The sequence below is a fragment of the Haemaphysalis longicornis genome, unplaced genomic scaffold (genome assembly GCF_048455015.1).
Source record: "Haemaphysalis longicornis isolate Haplotype H1 unplaced genomic scaffold, Haemaphysalis longicornis Haplotype H1 scaffold_1, whole genome shotgun sequence".
Classification (NCBI taxonomy): Eukaryota; Metazoa; Arthropoda; class Arachnida; order Ixodida; family Ixodidae; genus Haemaphysalis; species Haemaphysalis longicornis.
Genome location: NW_027526203.1, coordinates 454,399,684 through 454,418,716, shown reverse-complemented (window position 1 = coordinate 454,418,716; position 19,033 = coordinate 454,399,684). Strand labels below are relative to the sequence as shown.

Sequence of the window (19,033 nt, the reverse complement as noted above, 5' to 3'; positions counted from 1 at the left end):
GAGAGGGCCTGTACAGCAGCATCTCCCATTGCTCTTGTTGGTTATTGGCGGAAAGAGAGGAGGGTGCTCAGGGCTAAAGTCGCACACCCCGATTATAGGGCGGAGTATTCCTACTTCTGAGCAAAATTTACATTCAGTGGCGTAGCGATTCGGATGCATTAAGTGAAGACGCCTAGGCTGTGGGGAGGAGCCCGGATTGTATAAGCCGTAGGGTAGTTTGTTGTTCTCTGGAAAGGTCAGGGTAAGGCGAAGGTACGGTCTGTCTCGGAAGGCGATAATGCTGGGTTATCTCCCTGAACGTGACAAGCGGGTGACTGTCCTCGTGCAGCTCCATAGCACGGAAGGTAAAAGCGCAGGCTTGTTGGGTTGGCGTATTTGTTGCCCTCCATTCAAGCGTGAGGGGGTGTCCAGATGAGCTGAATGGAACCGTTTGAGGAGTGGTTTTTTAGCACGCGCAGTGCAGGTCAGGAAACCCAACCCGACTGGTAATTCCAGTAGGCTTGCTGGGAATCGGTGACTACCCTCCGAACCCCTGGTTGAGTGAGAGCCAAGGTGATGGCTGTCTCTTCTGCTGCCGTTATTTCTTGGGTCCTAAGCGAGGTACACGCAAGGAGGTTGGTTCTGGAGGTAGCCTCAATGATGGCGTATTGCTGCCCTCGATGTTTGGAGGCGTCTGTGTAGATAACTGCATGATCCCCACCGAGGGTGGTGTTTAGCGCTTGAGGTCGTGCTTTTCGGTGACCCTCGTCATGTGAGGGGTTCATATTTCTAAGAAAAGGAAGCATCTTTAGTTTTAGTCACCAAGAGTCTGGGAGTACGTCAAGCGGAGTACGTCTGGGAGTACGTCAAGCATGCGGTTACCCACCGCAGTTCTGAGTCGGACCTTCTGGTTAGAAAGATGGCCTTCTATCAGCTCTTCCACCGTGTTGTGGAGCCCCGTGCTAAGCAGCCTCTGTGTGGACGCACTCATGAGAAGACGAATGGCCTGCTCAACCGCCTTTCTAATCATTATATAAAGCATCTCTATGTCTTCCTTGTCGAGAAGAAGACAGGGGTTGACGTAAGTGAGCTCGAGTGGACAAAAGCTTCAATTAATCGAAAGGTACCGGATTCCTTTAGGCCTCGCTTCTTGGTGGCAACTCGCCTGATCATGTGTGTGATTTGATTAATGCTGTTTTTGAGGCGCTGCAAGGAGACGTCACTCTTGGTGTTAGCCTCGAGATGTAGGCCCTGGATCTTGATGCAGGGGCTTGGAGTGATGGCCTGGTTATCAAGGAGTATTTGAATGTATTCCTTGATTTGGCGTGAGGGCGGACGACAAGGAGCTGTGATTTTTTACGTGAACACTGGAAACCACAGGCTTTAGCACATTGGCGTACTAGAAGTGAGATGCCATGCATTGGTGTGAGCTTGCTTTAGTTTAGGGGCGACGCTCCTAAAGCCATGGGTCTGTCCATCCCTTGTGTCTCGTGGTACGTGACCGCCGCATGCTTTCGGAGATGTCGCAAAGTGGGCCGCGTTGCACGCGCAAGAACCGGCTGCAACCGGCAGCGCAAACTCGGCACCGGGAGCGCGAGCTTGTCTGTGTTCGCCAACGGAGGCGCGAGCGTACGTGCACTGCGAGGGGGAGATCACGCAAGAGATTACGCCACGAACGCAGGCAGTCGTTCTCGGAGATCGAACGAGACGCAAGGACCTTTGCTCGTTTTCTCTCGTCTTGTTCGGGCACAAGTTCGCCCTAAATAAAAGTTCTTTCTTTACCGTTGTGTCCCATCCTACGTGACAAATTGTGGTGGAGGTGCGGGGTAGTCCTCGATGGCGCGGGGTCTTTCACCAGGTCTGGGCCTGGGAGCATTGACTCCGAAAATAAAAGTTGATTTGTACAATGTACGCACACAGTCTTACGTCTTTCTTAATGATGTAATGGGCGAGCTTTCACGGGAGAGTTACGGTTACCGATGATCTCCCCCTCTTGAGCTTCGCCCCACTTATCATCATTCATTCCGTGGACATGGCGGGATTTTTTTGTAGCTCTTAGCACATCAGCAAGGTGCGCACAGGGCCGCTAGACGGGCGTGAGTGGTCGCGTGACGCTTGTTAAGAATTCCTCCGTTCTCGGAAGGCGTGCCTAAAGTTCACACATCGCTGACGGGGAAGAGCTCGGGAGGACCTTGAGGCCCCGGATCAAGTAACCGAAGACGAGGATCGGAACGAAAAGCGTCCGCTGTTTACACCATCCGGCGCATCCATCACCAGCCACTGACCCCGGACGGTGCGGCGCCAGCGAGCGACGTGTGTTTATGTGTGTGCGCGCTTGCAGACGAACCGACGCCAACCATCGCCACTTGAGGCACCGAGACTCTCCTCTTTGTTCGTGCCCTTACCCTCTTTCAGTAGCGTATACCTCTGCGTATAATAAAACAGAGCTTCAAGTGAACCCAAACTGTTCGCATCGTTCCTTGGAGATCTCCTGCGCGCGCGGCACCAGCCGCCCCGTTAAGTTACGCGCAGTCGAGCGGGAACTCGCTAATATCTAAAGGCAAGTTCACGCCTGCGGTTTTCCGTACTGTTTTCGACAAAGAAAACACTACTCAACATTTTGGTGCCGAAACCCGGGAGAAGTCGACCAAGCGACACCGAGAGCATCATGGATCGACTCCAGAGAAAGCAAGCAGCAATTCGCAACAGCATCGACAAGACCATTGCAACCGCCAACGAGCTACTGCAAGCGTCACCAGCAGCGATCGGTGAGCTGGAAGAATTGTTTGACTTGCTTATCCAACAATCTGAAGAGCTTAGAGTAGCTAACGAGAACGTCGAAAAGAAGATAGACATCGACCAGCTCGATGAAGAATTGGCCAGCTGTAGTGCGTACAGCACAAAAATAAGCTCGATGAAAACAATCCTCAAAAGAGCTATCAAAATGGGAACAGCTAGCGACATTGCCCCGGCGGTTTCATCGCAAGTTAACACCAGTTCAACGAGCAACACACAGTCTTCAGCTCCCGCGTCAAGTACGACGTCGTTTCAATCACGAGAGGCAACCACCAGACTTCCGAAGCTCGAAATTGCAAAATTCAACGGAGACGTGCGCTCATGGCCGAAATTCTGGAACGAATTCGAGTCGACAATCCACAAGAATTCAGCGCTTCCAGCCATTGACAAATTTAAGTATCTCTCAAGCTATCTGACAGGACGAGCTGCCGCTGCAATCGAAGGCCTTACGTTGACAGACAGAAACTACGAGATCGCGGTCAAAACCCTTTTGGAGAGGTTCGGCAAAGATGAGGTGATCATCGAGGATCATATGTCGCGGTTGCTGTCGATTCGACCCGTGCTGAACGTCGAGGAAACAGGGAGGCTGAGGATGCTGTACGATGAAATTCAGGCTGGTGTCCGAAGTTTGGAGGCGTTGGGCGTGCCGCCGAGCGGCTACGGAGTGCTGCTGCTCACGGTCCTCCGAAAGAGCATTCCAAAGGAGCTTCGCTTGGAGTACTGTCGCAGGAAGACAGCTCGCAGTGATGGAACCGAGGATGAGCTACTGAGTTTTCTAGACTTCCTGCGAAATGAAATCGAGAGCAGAGAGAGAGCAGAGTACGGTACTTGTCGGTTTCAAGAGTCTCATTCGCCACGAAACAAACAGAACCGCATGGGAAACGACCAAAAGCAGGCATCGTCGTCAGTCCTGTCAGCGTTCGCGGATAAGAAGGAAAATGCATGCGCCTTTTGCAAAGCACGTGATCACCTGACTGCCGACTGCCAGGCGGGTGTTTCTCTCGAACAAAAGAGCAACATACTGAAACAAGAGAGACGTTGCTTCAAATGCACCAAACGAAACCATCGAGCAGCTGAATGTCGTACGGCAAAATGGCTCACTTGCGCGAAGTGCTCAGCTCGACACGCCACTGCTCTTTGCGGCCTCAACAACAGACCCGCCCGGGAACCATCGAGCCAGGTTGCGGCCCCGCCAGCGCCTACCGCAGAGTCGTCACTTCAGGTAGCAGCGACGGTTGGCGCTGTCCGCATTATGCTGCAAACTGCTCAAGTTTGGGCAGAGGGACCTCACGAGCGATCCAAAGTGAGGCTCCTTCTCGACGGCGGAAGTCAGCGCACATTTGTGAAACAAGAACTATCGCGACGGCTAAAACTCCGCGTCCTGGGAGAGGAAAAACTGACAATTATGACCTTTGGCAACGAGAGGCCCACTGAGCAAAGAAAATGCCGCCGCGTCGAGCTGTGGCTGCGCAACCAACACAGCGGAAACGAAATCCGAGTGGAAGCGTTGGAGGTCCCTCTTATTTGCTGCGACGTGATACCAGCTCCTGAGATGACCACCGTGGCATACCTTAATGAACAAGGAATGGAGGTCGCCGACTGCTCGGTCGATGGGTCCCGTCTCGACGAAGTAGGACTCCTCCTAGGAGCCGATTATTACTGGGAGGTGGCCACCGGTAACATCAAGCGCCTACAAAGCGGGCTCGTCGCCGTGGAGACGGTTTTCGGATGGACGTTGCAGGGAAGTGCGTCAACTTCGTCATCCGCTGTCGCCTATCACGCCAGCACAGGGGTCTTGCGCGTAACGGTAAGCGCCGACCTGGATGACGACAATCTTTCCAAGCAGCTAAAATCATTCTGGGAGCTGGAGCACATAGGCATTACGGACAAGCCAGATAACACCCACACCGAGAAGCAAGTGCTACAGGACTTCAAAGAAAACGTCGCTTACAAGGACGGTCGCTACTGCGTTGCCCTTCCCTGGCAAGAAAACATACACGAGCTTGCGGATAACAAGACGACGGCTCTTGCGAGGCTCTCCTCTCTGACTACAAAGCTTTTGCGCAGTGAAGGCACGGCTGAGGCCTACGACAGGGCGATGCGGGACTACCTCCTTACCGGACAAGCTGAGGAAGTTCCCGAAGCGGGTGAGTCCCCGAGGGGGCCTGTTTATTACATGCCGCATCGCGGCGTAACGCGCCCGAGCAGTGAAACTACCAAATTAAGAGTAGTTTTTGACGCTTCGTCAAGCGCACCAGGTCAGCGGTCTTTGAATGAGGTACTATCTGCTGGGCCGAACCTAAATCCGAACCTGTCGGATATCCTCATTAGGTTCAGGATGCACAATGTGGCCATCATGGCTGACATTGAGAAGGCCTTTCTCCAGGTTGGGCTTGCGGAAATGGATCGCGATGCACTACGCTTCCTTTGGTACGAAAGCGTTCCCAGACGGGGAGAAGTTCTTCCTCCGATCAAGGAGTATCGAATGACAAGAGTGCCCTTTGGAGTTACCTCTAGTCCATTTCTGCTCGCAGCTACCTTAAAGCACCATCTCGACTCTGTGCATAACTTGTTTCCTGCAACATCAGAGATGCTACGTGACCACTTGTACGTGGACGATCTTGTAACGGGAGCTGACAACCTGGAGGAGGCGGAAAAGATTTGTCGAGAATCACAGGAAATCATGCAGCTAGCTGGCATGAACCTCCGCAAATGGAAATCGAACGAATTCAAGCTCGAAGAGGCATTGTCGGAAACAGATCGAACCCAAAGCGGATTTTCCGACGTGACGATGACAAAAATTCTTGGAGTCGAGTGGAGGCCAGAAAGTGACGATTTTGTGTTTGAGATGAACACGCTGATTGACTTTTTGAGCAAGCGACAGAACACGAAGCGATTTCTTCTGCAGGCATCTGCACGAGTGTTTGACCCCTTTGGCTTCCTCGCGCCAATTTCGACTACTGCGAAAGTAATGTTTCAGAGCCTGTGGGAACGAGGGACAGACTGGGACGAAAGTCTCCCGCCCGATATAGCTGAGACGTGGGACAAGTGGTGCCACCAGCTGCCCATGCTGAGGCAGATCGCAACACCTAGGCTGCTCGCTCGTGACCTCGGCCATGCGTGCACAGAAGTGGAGCTCCATGTGTTCTGTGATGCCAGCCCAAAGGCATACGGCGCTGTTGCTTATGTTAAAGCAAGGACAGAAAATGGATGCACCACGGTGACATTGTTGATGGCTAAAGCGAGAGTGGCTCCTCTCAAGCGACTGTCACTACCGCGACTGGAATTGATGGGAGCCGTTATCGGCGCACGGCTGGCAAAAAACCTGACGAAACAGTTGGGAATTGAAGGCATGACAGTTCACTGCTGGACAGACTCAACGATAGCCTTCAGCTGGATCAAAAGTTCCGCCTCCAAATGGAAGCCTTTTGTTTCAAACCGAGTCCAAGAGATACAACAACTGACCAATCCCACAGTGTGGAAGCACTGTCCCGGAAAGGAAAACCCCGCAGACATATTAACCAGGGGTATCTTACCATCAGTTTTGGTGAATGCTAAGCAATGGTGGGAAGGGCCAGAGTGGCTCAACAAAAGCAAACCGTACCCCGCCTTCGAACCCTGCCTTGCTGATCCCCAACACCAGCAAGAAGAAATCAGAACGCCGGTGCTAAACACCATAACAGACGGCGAACCAGCTGTTCTGATAAACCTAAGCGAAAAGAGTTCCCTCACTAGAGTGCTTCGGACAACAGCGTGGATCAAGCGCTTCCTCTACAACTGCCGAACCTCTTCGGAGAAAAGGATGGGGAGCCTGTCAGCCGAAGAGATGACCGAGGCGGAGAGGTACTGGCTGAGGATTTCACAGATGGAAACATTCGGAAATGAAGTACGGACCCTCAGTGCATCCAAGCCGCTCGACCGAAAATCCCCGATAAAAGATTTGAACCCGTTCCTAGACAACGAGGGACTCCTACGGGTTGGAGGTCGGCTGCAAAACAGTACAGAGCAAGAAAGAACAATACATCCGATCATTCTGTCTGCGAGGCATCCTTACGCTAGCCTTCTGATTCGCGGGGAACACAAGCGGCTTCTACACGCAGGAGTACGAGATACGTTATCCCACCTCCGTGAGAACTACTGGATCATTCGTGCAAGACAAGCCGTGAAATCAGCCATAAGACGCTGCGTGCCGTGTCAAAGACAGAGTTGTCGACCTGCCGCGGAGCCTCAGGCCCCGCTACCAGCTGACAGGGTGACTCAGGCGGACCCCTTTGAGGTTACGGGTGTAGACTTCGCGGGCCCCATATTTTACACGGACCAAGGAAGCATGCGGAAGTCTTATATAGCGCTCTTTACTTGCGCTACAACCAGGGCGGTACACCTAGAGCTGGTAAGAGACCTCACTACTGAGACATTTCTTATGGCGTTGAGGAGATTTATTGCGAGAAGAGGAATACCGAAAACTGTGTACTCGGACAACGCTCTCACATTCAAGCGAGCCTCAGCGGATCTGAACAAAATCTTCCACGCCATCAAGGGAAGCGACACTCAGGCATACCTAAGTGACCATCGAATAACTTGGAAATTCATAGTGGAAAGAGCAGCATGGTGGGGTGGTTTCTGGGAGAGAATGGTACGTACAGTCAAGAACGTTCTCCGAAAGGTTCTTGGAAGAAGTGCACTCGACTACGACAGCATAGTAACCATTCTCACTCAGGCGGAAGCGGTTGTCAATTCTCGTCCGCTCACCTACGTGCACTCTCAGGCGGAAGAACTCACGCCTTTGACCCGTCGCACTTACTCATCGGACGTAGGCTTACTAGTTTGCCCTCCCCCGGCGGTAATATCGTAACGACATCTACGAAAAGTACAGTCACAAGGCAATCACAGCGACGCAGCGCCCTTATGGATTTGTTCTGGAGACGATGGAGACGCGAATATCTGCTGGAGCTACGTTCGGCGCACTTCGCAGCGGGGCTCCCGCAGAAGAGCGTCAAGGAGGGAGACATTGTCTTGCTCGGCGAAGATAAAACACCTCGCCAGCTGTGGAAACTTTGCAGGGTGGTTGAGACGTTTCCCGGACGAGACGGAAAGGCTCGGGCCTGCAGAATAGTTCTTCCTAACAAGAAAGAATTACGGCGGCCAGTTCAAGCGCTTTACCCTCTGGAGCTGTAATAAGAATGAGCAGAGGCTCATTGGGGGGGAGGATGTTAAGAATTCCTCCGTTCTCGGAAGGCGTGCCTAAAGTTCACACATCGCTGACGGGGAAGAGCTCGGGAGGACCTTGAGGCCCCGGATCAAGTAACCGAAGACGAGGATCGGAACGAAAAGCGTCCGCTGTTTACACCATGCGGCGCATCCATCACCAGCCACTGACCCCGGACGGTGCGGCGCCAGCGAGCGACGTGTGTTTATGTGTGTGCGCGCTTGCAGACGAACCGACGCCAACCATCGCCACTTGAGGCACCGAGACTCTCCTCTTTGTTCGTGCCCTTACCCTCTTTCAGTAGCGTATACCTCTGCGTATAATAAAACAGAGCTTCAAGTGAACCCAAACTGTTCGCATCGTTCCTTGGAGATCTCCTGCGCGCGCGGCACCAGCCGCCCCGTTAAGTTACGCGCAGTCGAGCGGGAACTCGCTAATATCTAAAGGCAAGTTCACGCCTGCGGTTTTCCGTACTGTTTTCGACAAAGAAAACACTACTCAACAACGCTTTCACGTGGCATTCTAAACCCGTATCTGTGCTTGGTGAGTACACCACCTGTCTTCCTATTCTTCGCGTGGGCTGGTAGCTAAATCGGTAAGACAACGGGCTCTCGCTTTGTTAGTATATTCGTTCCAGGTTCGATTCCCGGCGGTGCCCATAAATTCTTTTATTTGTTCGCTGGAGTTTTCTGGTGACACCAACGGTCGCAAAAGAACCCTTGGGGGGTAGAGGTAAAAAGCTTTGCTTTAAAACTGCCCTCGCAGTGTCGTACGTGCAAACAGCTTTGTTAATAGAGAGTTTTAGCAGTACGTTCGTTACGTTCGTTACGTTGCTACCGGGTTTACCGGGACCCGACTGCGCATGCGCGCGTACGTACCGGGTTCTTTCCGTAGAGTGAGACGGAAAACGTGTTTTAGCACTCCGTAGCGTCGTACCGTTCGTTCCGTGTGACGACCCGCCGCGGTGGCTTAGTGGCTAAGGCGTTGCGCTGCTGAGCACGAGGTCGCGGGTTCGATTCCCGGCCGCGGCGGCCGCTTTTCTGATGGAGGCGAAAAGCAAAAACGCCCGTGTGTACGAGATTTCGGCGCACGTTAAAGATCCCCAGGTGGTCAAAATTAATCCGGAGCCCTCCACTACGGCGCGCCTCATCGCCTGCGTTGCGTCGGCGCGTTAAACCCTACAATCAATCAATCGTTCCGTGTGACGGCTGATTAGCCGAGTAGTTGCAAAAATCCGCACGCTAAAAATACGTAAATAAACAACGCAGTTTCCCCTAAAGCATCGCAAATCTAAAATAAATCGCGCTCGGCCGGACGCATTGTGAGGCAGGGGCTGCGGTGGCGGCGACGGCACCAGAGCGAGCGCAGGTGACGACATGGTCGCGCGCCGTTCACGTGGAGGAATGGCCTTGGCCTTGCCCTATTGAAGCGCTAGACACATGTACAATTGGTACACGCGATTCGTATGCGACTGATCGTTACGACTGTCACCACGACTAGTCGTACGCGTGAATTTGAGACACATGGCCCGATGCGGGTGTGCGATGCCTCGTCGGCGCCGCTCCGCCCACTGTTTTTGCACCATGGTCAACTACGACGATCGCTGAGCTGAATTTGTAGATTCCGCGGGTTTGTACGCAAGAAATGGATAAAGCAGGCAATCGTGAAGCGTTTTCTGCATCGGAAACAGTCCGCGCCATGGAGGAAAGAAAAGGTTAGGAGAGGCCCTGACGTCACATTTGTGAAGCCGAGTCCCGCCATGACTTGAGCCCACTGAGCCCAGCACTCTATCCCATCATCCTTTGCTATCTCCGGTTTGATTTGACTAACATGGCGTCGCCCTGCCGTCCCGCTTCGCAGCGAAAACAGCTTCGTCGCTAATTCCTCGGTGCGATGTCATGTTCTAAGCTGTTGATTTCGCCTTCAATTTGCCCATTCTAACCCTCACCTAAAGTTTCAATCGAAAAACGGCCTTCGTTTTTGAGATAGAAGGGCGATTTTCAGCTCTTAAGCCTGGCAAAGTAGCGTTTGTCGTTGTCATAGCAACAGGCTCGCGGGATGGCAAACGCATACGAGTTAAGGCCGCCTCCGACGGCGGAGTTTTCAAACTGGCCTAATCTAAAAACGTTTTTCGTAGCGACTGTACTGGTTTGCAAGCGCAGCGAAGCAGCCACGTACCAAGCACCTTAAAATTTTGTCCGTTCTATTTGCCCAAATTTGGCCGCCGCAGTTGTAAACAAGTAAGCAACATTGTCCATGGGCTCAAGAAAGATGACGCCACTTCCTCCACACTTTTCGCAATGCATTGGGATGCTCGGGGCCTCTCCTGAGTTTCTTTCCTCCATGGTCCGCGCACACGCCGGTCGCGCCTGCCAGCTCGGCACACTCAGCGGCTCGAACCGGCGCAGACCACGGTAGCAACCGCTTGTCGCTGTTCTTTCGAATCAATCTGATCACTAAAACGAAGTTCCACCTGCGAGAAAGTAGGTGTTAGTGTGGTGAAAAATTGTGCTAGGGATTGTTCTCGGGGCTTATTTTAAAAGCGGCGATCAGATATATCTGCCGCGATGGAAGCATATGCTGACCGGCCGTGGATGCCGCGGCGCGCGGTGCGGCGACTGGCCGAGAGATGGCGATACCTGTCTCGGAAGCATCGAAACAGGCTACGCAGATGTCTCGGTCACCGATCGCTCACGGCAGTTGTAGCTCAAATAAAGTTTCACATGCGAGAAAGGGGATGATAGTGAGGTGAAACGTTGTGTTACGGAGTGTCATTCGCAGTTGCACAGATAGCGGCGATCGCCAGGACGCTAAGCCTAAAGTTCTCAACACCCGAGCAAGCCGGTTGCGGGCTCCGGATACGGTAACACCGGTAACACGGAAGCAGAGCGCCGGGATAGACGCCGGCCGCGTACGGAACAAATGGCGCATGCGCAGTCGGGTCCCGGTAAACCCGGTAGCAACGTAACGAACGTAACTAACGTAACGAACGTACTGCTAAAACTCTCTAATATGAGCCTATATCTGAAAACGCGTCCGCACAACGAACGATGCGCAAAGCAAAGAAACGGTCAACAGCCGTTGGTTTTGAAAACAGATTATGGTTCAGCGTAACATCTCACCAGTATAATGTGTCATGCCTGCGCTCTCACACCCTTGCTTTTCTATGTAAGAACATGAGCACGAAGAAAATAAAATTATAGCAACGAATTGTTATCGTGCCTTGCGCGATTAGGGCGACGGACATGTCAGCGACCTGGATCGAACTTGTCATCTGCATACAAACGTCAAGTAAGGGCGACGGAAACTAAAGGCGTCCGCCCTGCAACAGCAGAGTTGGTGCTTAGACGAGTTGGTACATAATTGCAAGGATTTAAAAGCATTGCACGAAGACGAGGCACTAAAACATCACAATACACACCATGCGCACTGTGTTCGGTTCGTGTTTCGGTTCCTAGTTTTCGTGCAGCGCGGCGCAATCTCTTGCACGCGGTGTATCAAGCACGAGACCTTTTAAAACATAACATGCATCCGGTGAATGCTGTGCTTGTTATCACGTGAGACGGCGTCAAAATCCACGTCATAATACGCTGCGGGCCAACGTGCGGGCGTGCGGGCTCCGACGTTTCCGTCGCTCGCCGATCCTCCATGGAGTGATTTCTCCTCCTGCCACCGCGCGGCGCCACCGTCTGTGCGCCTTGCGAATTGTGTTCAGTGGGCTGCCAGCGGCTCCAGCGGCACGCAAGAAGACGCCCTCCAGCAAGCCATCGACACCACCGTCGCCTACCTCCACCCCAGAGGCCTAACGGTCGAACCAAACAAGTCAGCCCTCCCCGTTCTCCGAGCCCGCACCCGCAGCCGCCCCCCACAACCAACCCCGTACCCACAAGTGACCATCCGCGGCACTCCCAATCCCCAAGTCACCACCCTTCGGGTACTCCGAGTTCCTTTTCACTACGACGGCTCTGGCGCCATTCTTCTCCCACAGCTCCACAAAACAATCACCCAACTTACGCACCTCATTCGGCGCATCCGCGGCTCCACCTACGGCCTCAAAGAATCTGACACAAGCCCTCCTCATCAGTCGCCTCACATACAGCTGCCATTTCGTCACCCTCAAGACACTGGAAGCTAACAAGCTGGACGCTTTGATCCGCAAGACCTACAAAGCAGCCTTAGGCCTCCCTACCTACACCTCCAACACACGCCTCCTCCAGCTTGGCCTCCACAACACCCTCACAGAAATCTTGGAAGCCCAACGCACTTCCCACCTGCACCGACTCTCCCTCACACCAGATGGTCGACGGGTACTTCAGGTTATCGGACGCACGGCCCCTGCCACCCCACACACGCCCCAACGTATTCCCCTCTCCATTCGTCAGCGCATCCACGTCCCTCCCGTCCTCAAGCATATGCACCCCTTCTACAACCAAGGCCGCCACAACGCCATACCGACATAGCCCAGTCCTCCACCCGCCACAGCACCACCATCGCAGTCCTCAACAACGAGGGCCACCTCCCCACCGCGGCCTCCTACCGCCACATCCCCACGCTCACCGCCGAGTCCCTCGCCATCACCCGCGCTGCCCTGACCCACTGCCACCAACCCTACTTGACCATAATAACCGACTTGCAGCAAGCATGCCGCCTTTACCAAGCTGGCCTCGCCCCACCAGCAGCCATTCACCTCCTTCAACGCCTCCCTGAAGATATTGACCTCTCCATGGACCCCCGGCCACTCCGGCCTGGCAGGGAATGAGGCGGCCCCCGCCACAGCCCGCACACTCATTACCCGGGCACTTCCCTCGCCTAGCCTTGACCAAATAACTCCCCCGACCCAGCAGCCCTGACACCTCTCGGCCCCACGTACAACTCCATCCTCTCCCACCACACTAACTCCCGACGGCGATACACCCCCCCCCCCCCTCCCTCACCGCCCAACAGGCCTACATCCTCCATCGACTACAGACCGAAACCTACTTAAAGGGGTCCTGAAATACCTTCCGCCGATGCGTGGATGTACATGTAACCAAATAAAGCAATGTATTAGCAATCTCCTCCCGCAAGAATTTTGTTGAAGCGATGAGTATTAGCTGAGAAATCGGAAATCAAAAACCGCGCATTATCGTCGCGCCGCGTTTCCTCCTCCTTTCAACGTACTCTCCGCTGTTTACGGCGAGAGAGCCTTCCCTCCCATGATGCTGCGCTCCCCGGCGGTGACGTACTTCCGCTATTGCGCTGCTCACACAGCCGTCTGCTACGGGCAAGCTTTGTTGACACCATGAATCTCGCACTCCGCTCAAGGCTGGAAAAGCGAACGAAAAATCTGGCCCCATGTGTGCGGTGGCCTGGCCTTGCCCTTTCGCGGTGTACGTTGCTGCAGAACTTTGCTATCGGCGGCACGCGACTTATTATCGGCGGCGAACTCGCAGCCGCACGGGGAGGATCCTGCGCTCGCTCCCTTGGATGCACAGCGCACTGTTTATCCAAAAAGCGCCGTATCAGATGTGGCCCCACTGGTGCCGGGTCTTATTTTGTGGCAGGGGTAATTCCTGCCGGCGGCATGTGAAAAAGACATTTTAAACCGATACAGAACCCGTGCACAAAACGCCAGTTCAGCTTGGGGCGACGCGTGGTGGAGAGCGGCAACGTTGGCAAAACATGCTCCACCGCGGCTCTGAGCTTTCTAGCGCTGGAGCGAGCACCATTTCTTTGACAATATCAAACATCGGTTGCCCTGGCAACAAGGCACAAACCGCTCTAGAAGTCAGTTACGGTTGCGTGATCCCGGTTCAGCTTGGGGCCCCACCTCGCGGCATATGGGCACTGCAGGCATACTACTAACTCCTATTTGGAAGTGCGAGATGCGTTTGGCATTACAGGAGGCGATGGTGTATGTGTTGTGGACGCCTTTGTTTCGCGATGAAATGCGACGTTGTGCTTCTGCGGGTGGATAGTGCTTCCCATGGTCTGGATTATCTTTCTCAAGCGGCGTACGACTCAACCTCGCATGGGGTATGTGCAGTGTGCTTGGCTAAAAGCCATCTAGGTTTGTGCGCCAGAGTTAAGTGACTTACTGTTCGTCCCCGCAAACCGCGCGCGAGGTGAGTGCCGAATTTACGAGGGGCAGGAGGAGGCAACCCATCGTCTGTCAATCGCGGTTCGGACTAGCAACGCATGTTGTGACGTTGTGTTCGTTCGAAACGCATCTCTGGATTGTTTGGAAGTTGAATAAAATGTATGCGTCAAACCCGGGCATTCGGCTCAGGGCGTTCTCTGCGATTGCAAGAAAGAAGTGCCACGGGGCTTCAACGCTTTCTTTATGGAACGTACTCAAGTAAGAGAATATTCATGTCGTGTTATGGCCCTGTTGCATTCAATACAAACGGTTAAGCCTTTGTTTACACTTGTTTCGTTTGTCGTAAAATGTCCAAGCACTCCGGCACTCCGCTGGCAGATCAGCCGGCGAGCCGACGCTGAGCAGACGACTCATCTCTTTGCCGGAAGTGCGTGAAAAAGCCGCCCAATAGCAGGATGTCTAGCTCATGACGAACATCTGGGAATCGATGATGTAGACATGTGAAGATGGCGGCGTCCAAAAACACGAAGGAAAGGGTGAGAAAAAAGCGACAAACTTTGCAACAAAAGTGTGAGCTTTCCGCTGCGCGTAAAAGAGTAATACTTGGCACAGATGATGTTGACGACCCAATCTAACGATTGCGCTAGTCAATTTAGTGTGCTCAAAACGCCTTTCAGGGCCCCTTTAAGTTGTACCCGAGTATACAATTGCAAACATTACTCATGTCATACACAGCTCGCAGAATTCACCCACGACTTCAAACCAATAACCTTCAAGCAGATGCTATCTTTTAAGACTTCTCAAAAGCATCTGACCGTGTCAGCATAACTACTTACTCGCAAAACTCTTCCCTAAACATTCCTTCAAACTTACTCTCGTGGATCGAACACCTCCAGAAGGGACGCACACCATTTACCTTTGCTAATCATCACGAGTCCGACCTAATCAACGTAACATCCTCTGTCCCGCAGGGAGCAAGACTGTCGCCACTACTTTTCCTGATCTATATAAATGACTTGCCTTTAAATATCACATCGAAATTCAGGTTTTTTGCAGAAGATTGCGTTTTGTACACAACTATTCTCGCCATCAACGATCACAATAACCTACAAACCGACTTAGGCAAGATCTCCCTGTTGTGTAACAAATGGCACATGCCATTGAACTTAACTAAGTGCAAATCACTGTAATTCACACGGAAACATGTCATACCTCAGCACACCTATCACATCAACTCTGTTACAATCAGCTCATTCCCTTAAATACCTCGGCGTGCACTTGACCCCATCGCTATCATGGGAAACGCGTGTCGACATCATTTGCTCCGAAGCCTGTCGCACGCTCGGACCTTCACCCAATTTAAAATTTGCTCATTCTGAAATTAAAAAACCTAGCTTACCTAACCTTCGTAAAATCGGAACTGGAGTGCGACTCAGCCATCTGGCACTCACCACAAACATACTTAACCCTCCAGATCTAAGCCATTCAAAAACGCGCCACCCATTTTATCACCTCCCAGTTTTCCAACCATCATCGGTGTCACCGCCCTCAAGCTATCCGTCTCCCTCCCGACTCTTCATTTACGCCGCGTCATTGCCCGCTTATGCCCTATCCACAAATTTTATCACTGGCCACAATCTAGGCACGCTTTACTGAGGACACCTCACAGAATTTCATTCCATGTAAATCACAGTCGTCCAATAGCCCCCATTACCGGCAGTACGTCAGCATTCAGCTCATCTTTATTTCCTAACGCTGTAACTCTATGGAACGCGTTGCCCGACGACATCGCCACACGCACTGAAAACAAGCGTGTTAGAGATAGAAAAAAATATTCCCACTCAAGATTAACCTTGAAGTTCTACTGCTATATACAGACGATATTTTGTGCAAGATGTATTGGTTCATCTTGTTTAGTGCGTGCTGCTTGGACCTAATGCTACCCCTGTAAAAATTATGTAACACTCATTTTGCGATGTTCTTACCTTAGTCAATTTCTCAAAATTTGGTGCTTGCGTGTTTTTTGTGTTTTTTAATATTATCTAGGTTCAGTTGTATTTCTGTAAACATTGTTCCCTGACCCACTTCCCCCTTAATGTAATGCCTTCGGACCTTTAAGGGTATAACAAATGAAATAAATGAAATGAAATACCCGCAGTGTTACAAACCCGCACGAGGTTTTGGTCAACTCTTTGCAAGAAGGAATAAATATGCTGCGTTCACACGGTTTTCCATAGTTGGCCAACTTATTTAGTAGTTCCAGTTAGCGCAGCCAAACTATCTCAATTTCAGGGGCGAAACAAACCCCTTAGGGGCTCGGGCTCTCGGCCTCTCCTGTCGTCGTCGTCGTTTCATGTAGTCACGGTAATAAAACACCGGCACACTCGTTTTCAAACGCCTCACGCTGGAACGTTTCATATCCGTGGGCAAAAACGCGTACTTTTTAAAAGAACACACCAGAAGACTCGTTTTCCATCGACTCGCGCTAGAACGCTTCGTGCTTCAAACACACGAGACTTTTGCAGCAAAGCTGTATATATCTACCCCCCCAACGGTTTTATTTCCGTGGGCAAAAACGCCAAGGCGCCAAGAATCGACTGGTTTCACGTTGGTGGAGATGGCGGGGATTTTTGTTAAAAAAAGTCTTTCGTGGCTGGAATGATAACTCTTTCAAACTAAACAAGGATGTATTAGGGGCGAAGCAGCTTAGAGGCTCGGGATGTCGGTGTCTCCTGTCGCCTCATGAAGTCACGGTACTGAAACACAGGAACGCTCGTTTTCCAACGCCTCGCGCTAGAACGTTGCACCTCCATGGGAAAAAACGCGTAATAAAAGAACACACCGGAATACTCGTTTTCCAACTCCTCGCGCTACATCTTAGCATGCTTCTTAGCATGCTGCAGCGTGTGACACGAAGACAACTTACGGCCGGTCTGTCTCTCATCCGGTTCAACGCAAGAGATTGCGCCACCGCCTCAGCAAGCGCACGATTGCTCCTCCCACCGCCGCTTCTCCGGCGCCCAATCAGCGCGTGCCGTGTGGCAAGAGAGATTTACATACTTCGCCCCTCTCAGGTTTCACGTTAGTGGAGATGGCCCGGGATTTTTCAACATCAAACAAGCCGTAAGTTCGCCGTTGCAGGAAAGAATACAAAAATGCGAACGCTCGTGAGCGTGTGGCCCCCTGCCACCACCGAGCGTCCCCGGCACGTGCAGTGGGCATTAGCAAAAAAATGTGGCAAAAACTCCGAGGAGCGAGAAAATGCCCAGGGCTCGGGAGCGCGTGCCTCGCAGCGACCGCTCGCCCAGTGGCTTTAGCAAAAAGAAAAGAAAAAAAAACTTCAGCGCTGTCGTCAAGCGCTACCGCGCATGTAAAAAAACTGGTTGATTCCTCTGTCATAGGAATCGTTAAAACGCGAAAGTGAAATGGGCAGCGAAATCTGCAGCTGAGCTCGATTTGCGGGTCGGCGGCTGTCTTCTGGGTGTGCTTGGCAAGCGACGTCCTGCTGGCGGGTCGCTTCGACAAAGGTGTACTGACGTCATTTCCATGATGGATATGTCGTCAGTGGAATCTTGGTGTATGCCGGCATAAAACACTTTTGTGTTAAAATACAAAACCCGAAAACGAACAACCCGAAATTTAATGTGCGCTTTAGTTGTAAAGTTGCTTCCCTGCAAGAAGGTCCTGTGTGCAAAGGTGCACTCTTTACAGGCGGCTTGCTTCGTTCTACTAGCGTCCGTTCCGTGACGGATATGACGTAAATGAAATCTTGGTGAATCCCGGATTAAAACACTTTCGTGTTAAAAAACTCCTGCGCCAATGTTAACGGTGAAAAGACTCCCTGCTTGGGAGAGGTCTCTCCGGCCACCACATTCTCTAGAAGCCATTATGGATAATTGTAGACATGGCTACGAGTGTACCAATCCTGTCCGACATGACTCGCAGATCCCGCCACCGCTGCCTCGAGTCGATAAGTCTACAATGCTGAGGCTGACTTTGCATCCACCGCTCGCTGCGAAGAAGACGACGACCTCTTCGACGTATATGACGGCGATTACTAGCACCTCAACTATGCAAACAAACAATGATACTAAAACTTGGCAATGCTCACTTACAGCAGCTTCGCCATTCAAGTCTTGCGCGTGAGTGCAAGCTTTTCTTATTTTTTTTCGTCGGACGTCGAAAAAAGGGATGGTGCCGTCCCGTTAACATTCGAAGGTGGACTGTATTTGGGGTGAACAAAATCCAGACGTTAGGTTCTCTAATGCAGGAGCTTCCTACGCAAAATCAATAGCCCGCGTAGTGCACAAAAAGCTTAGGTCTCATTGGGAAAGGCTAATACGTGCTTTCCCTTCTACGTGCTCTATCGTCAGGTTTAATGGTGGCCGAGATGGAAGCTCCACTTGTTTGCTTTCTTGCTTGAAGCTCGTTCCCTTGGAGGAGAAATGCGTGCTGTACAAGCAGAATTCCAGTAGGCGTTAGTAGAAAGACATTGGCTGCTCGCATTTGGGGTTTATAGCTTGCACGCCAACTTCGGCTTGGTTTAAGACATCTTCATGGCCAGATCGCCACTGTACCAATTGACAGTAGGGATGTTCAAGTTTCGGGCATTTCCACGAGGGGAATTTGAGAGGCAGCCGATGGTAGTCGTGACCCATCAGTTGTGGCGCGGGTTTACGGGGTCAGAAGTTCCCTCTTCCCTTTTCCTGCCCAGTACCGGGATAGCAGTTGGGTCGAACAGTGCGCGTTTAACTGAGCCCATGTTCATTTCCAAGATGGGTAGCATTGCTGATGTGTATCATTAATATTCGGCTTACATTTCAACCTCAAGTGGGCGCTTATGTATGGCACCATTCAGGAAGCTAATGGCTGTTAGCCCATGCGTTCCATTCACCAAGCTTATCTCTCAGAGCTAGCGTATGTGGCCTGCGACACATCTATTCCAATCGGTTTAGCGTCACCTCCAATACGGC

General features: G+C 52.1%; 1 protein-coding gene across 1 annotated transcript in view; it reads left to right on the top strand.

Annotated features, from left to right (window-relative positions):
* The first annotated feature begins 2,647 nt into the window (after positions 1 to 2,647).
* The window catches only part of LOC144162496 (uncharacterized), a 130,433-nt gene continuing 114,047 nt past the window's right edge, over positions 2,648 to 19,033 (top strand). Inside the window, exons 1-4 of the mRNA XM_077693061.1 lie at positions 2,648 to 2,747; positions 3,195 to 3,492; positions 4,843 to 4,922; positions 6,528 to 6,618. Of these exons, the coding sequence (XP_077549187.1) occupies positions 2,648 to 2,747; positions 3,195 to 3,492; positions 4,843 to 4,922; positions 6,528 to 6,618 (569 nt within the window). The remainder of the gene's footprint in view (positions 2,748 to 3,194; positions 3,493 to 4,842; positions 4,923 to 6,527; positions 6,619 to 19,033) is intronic.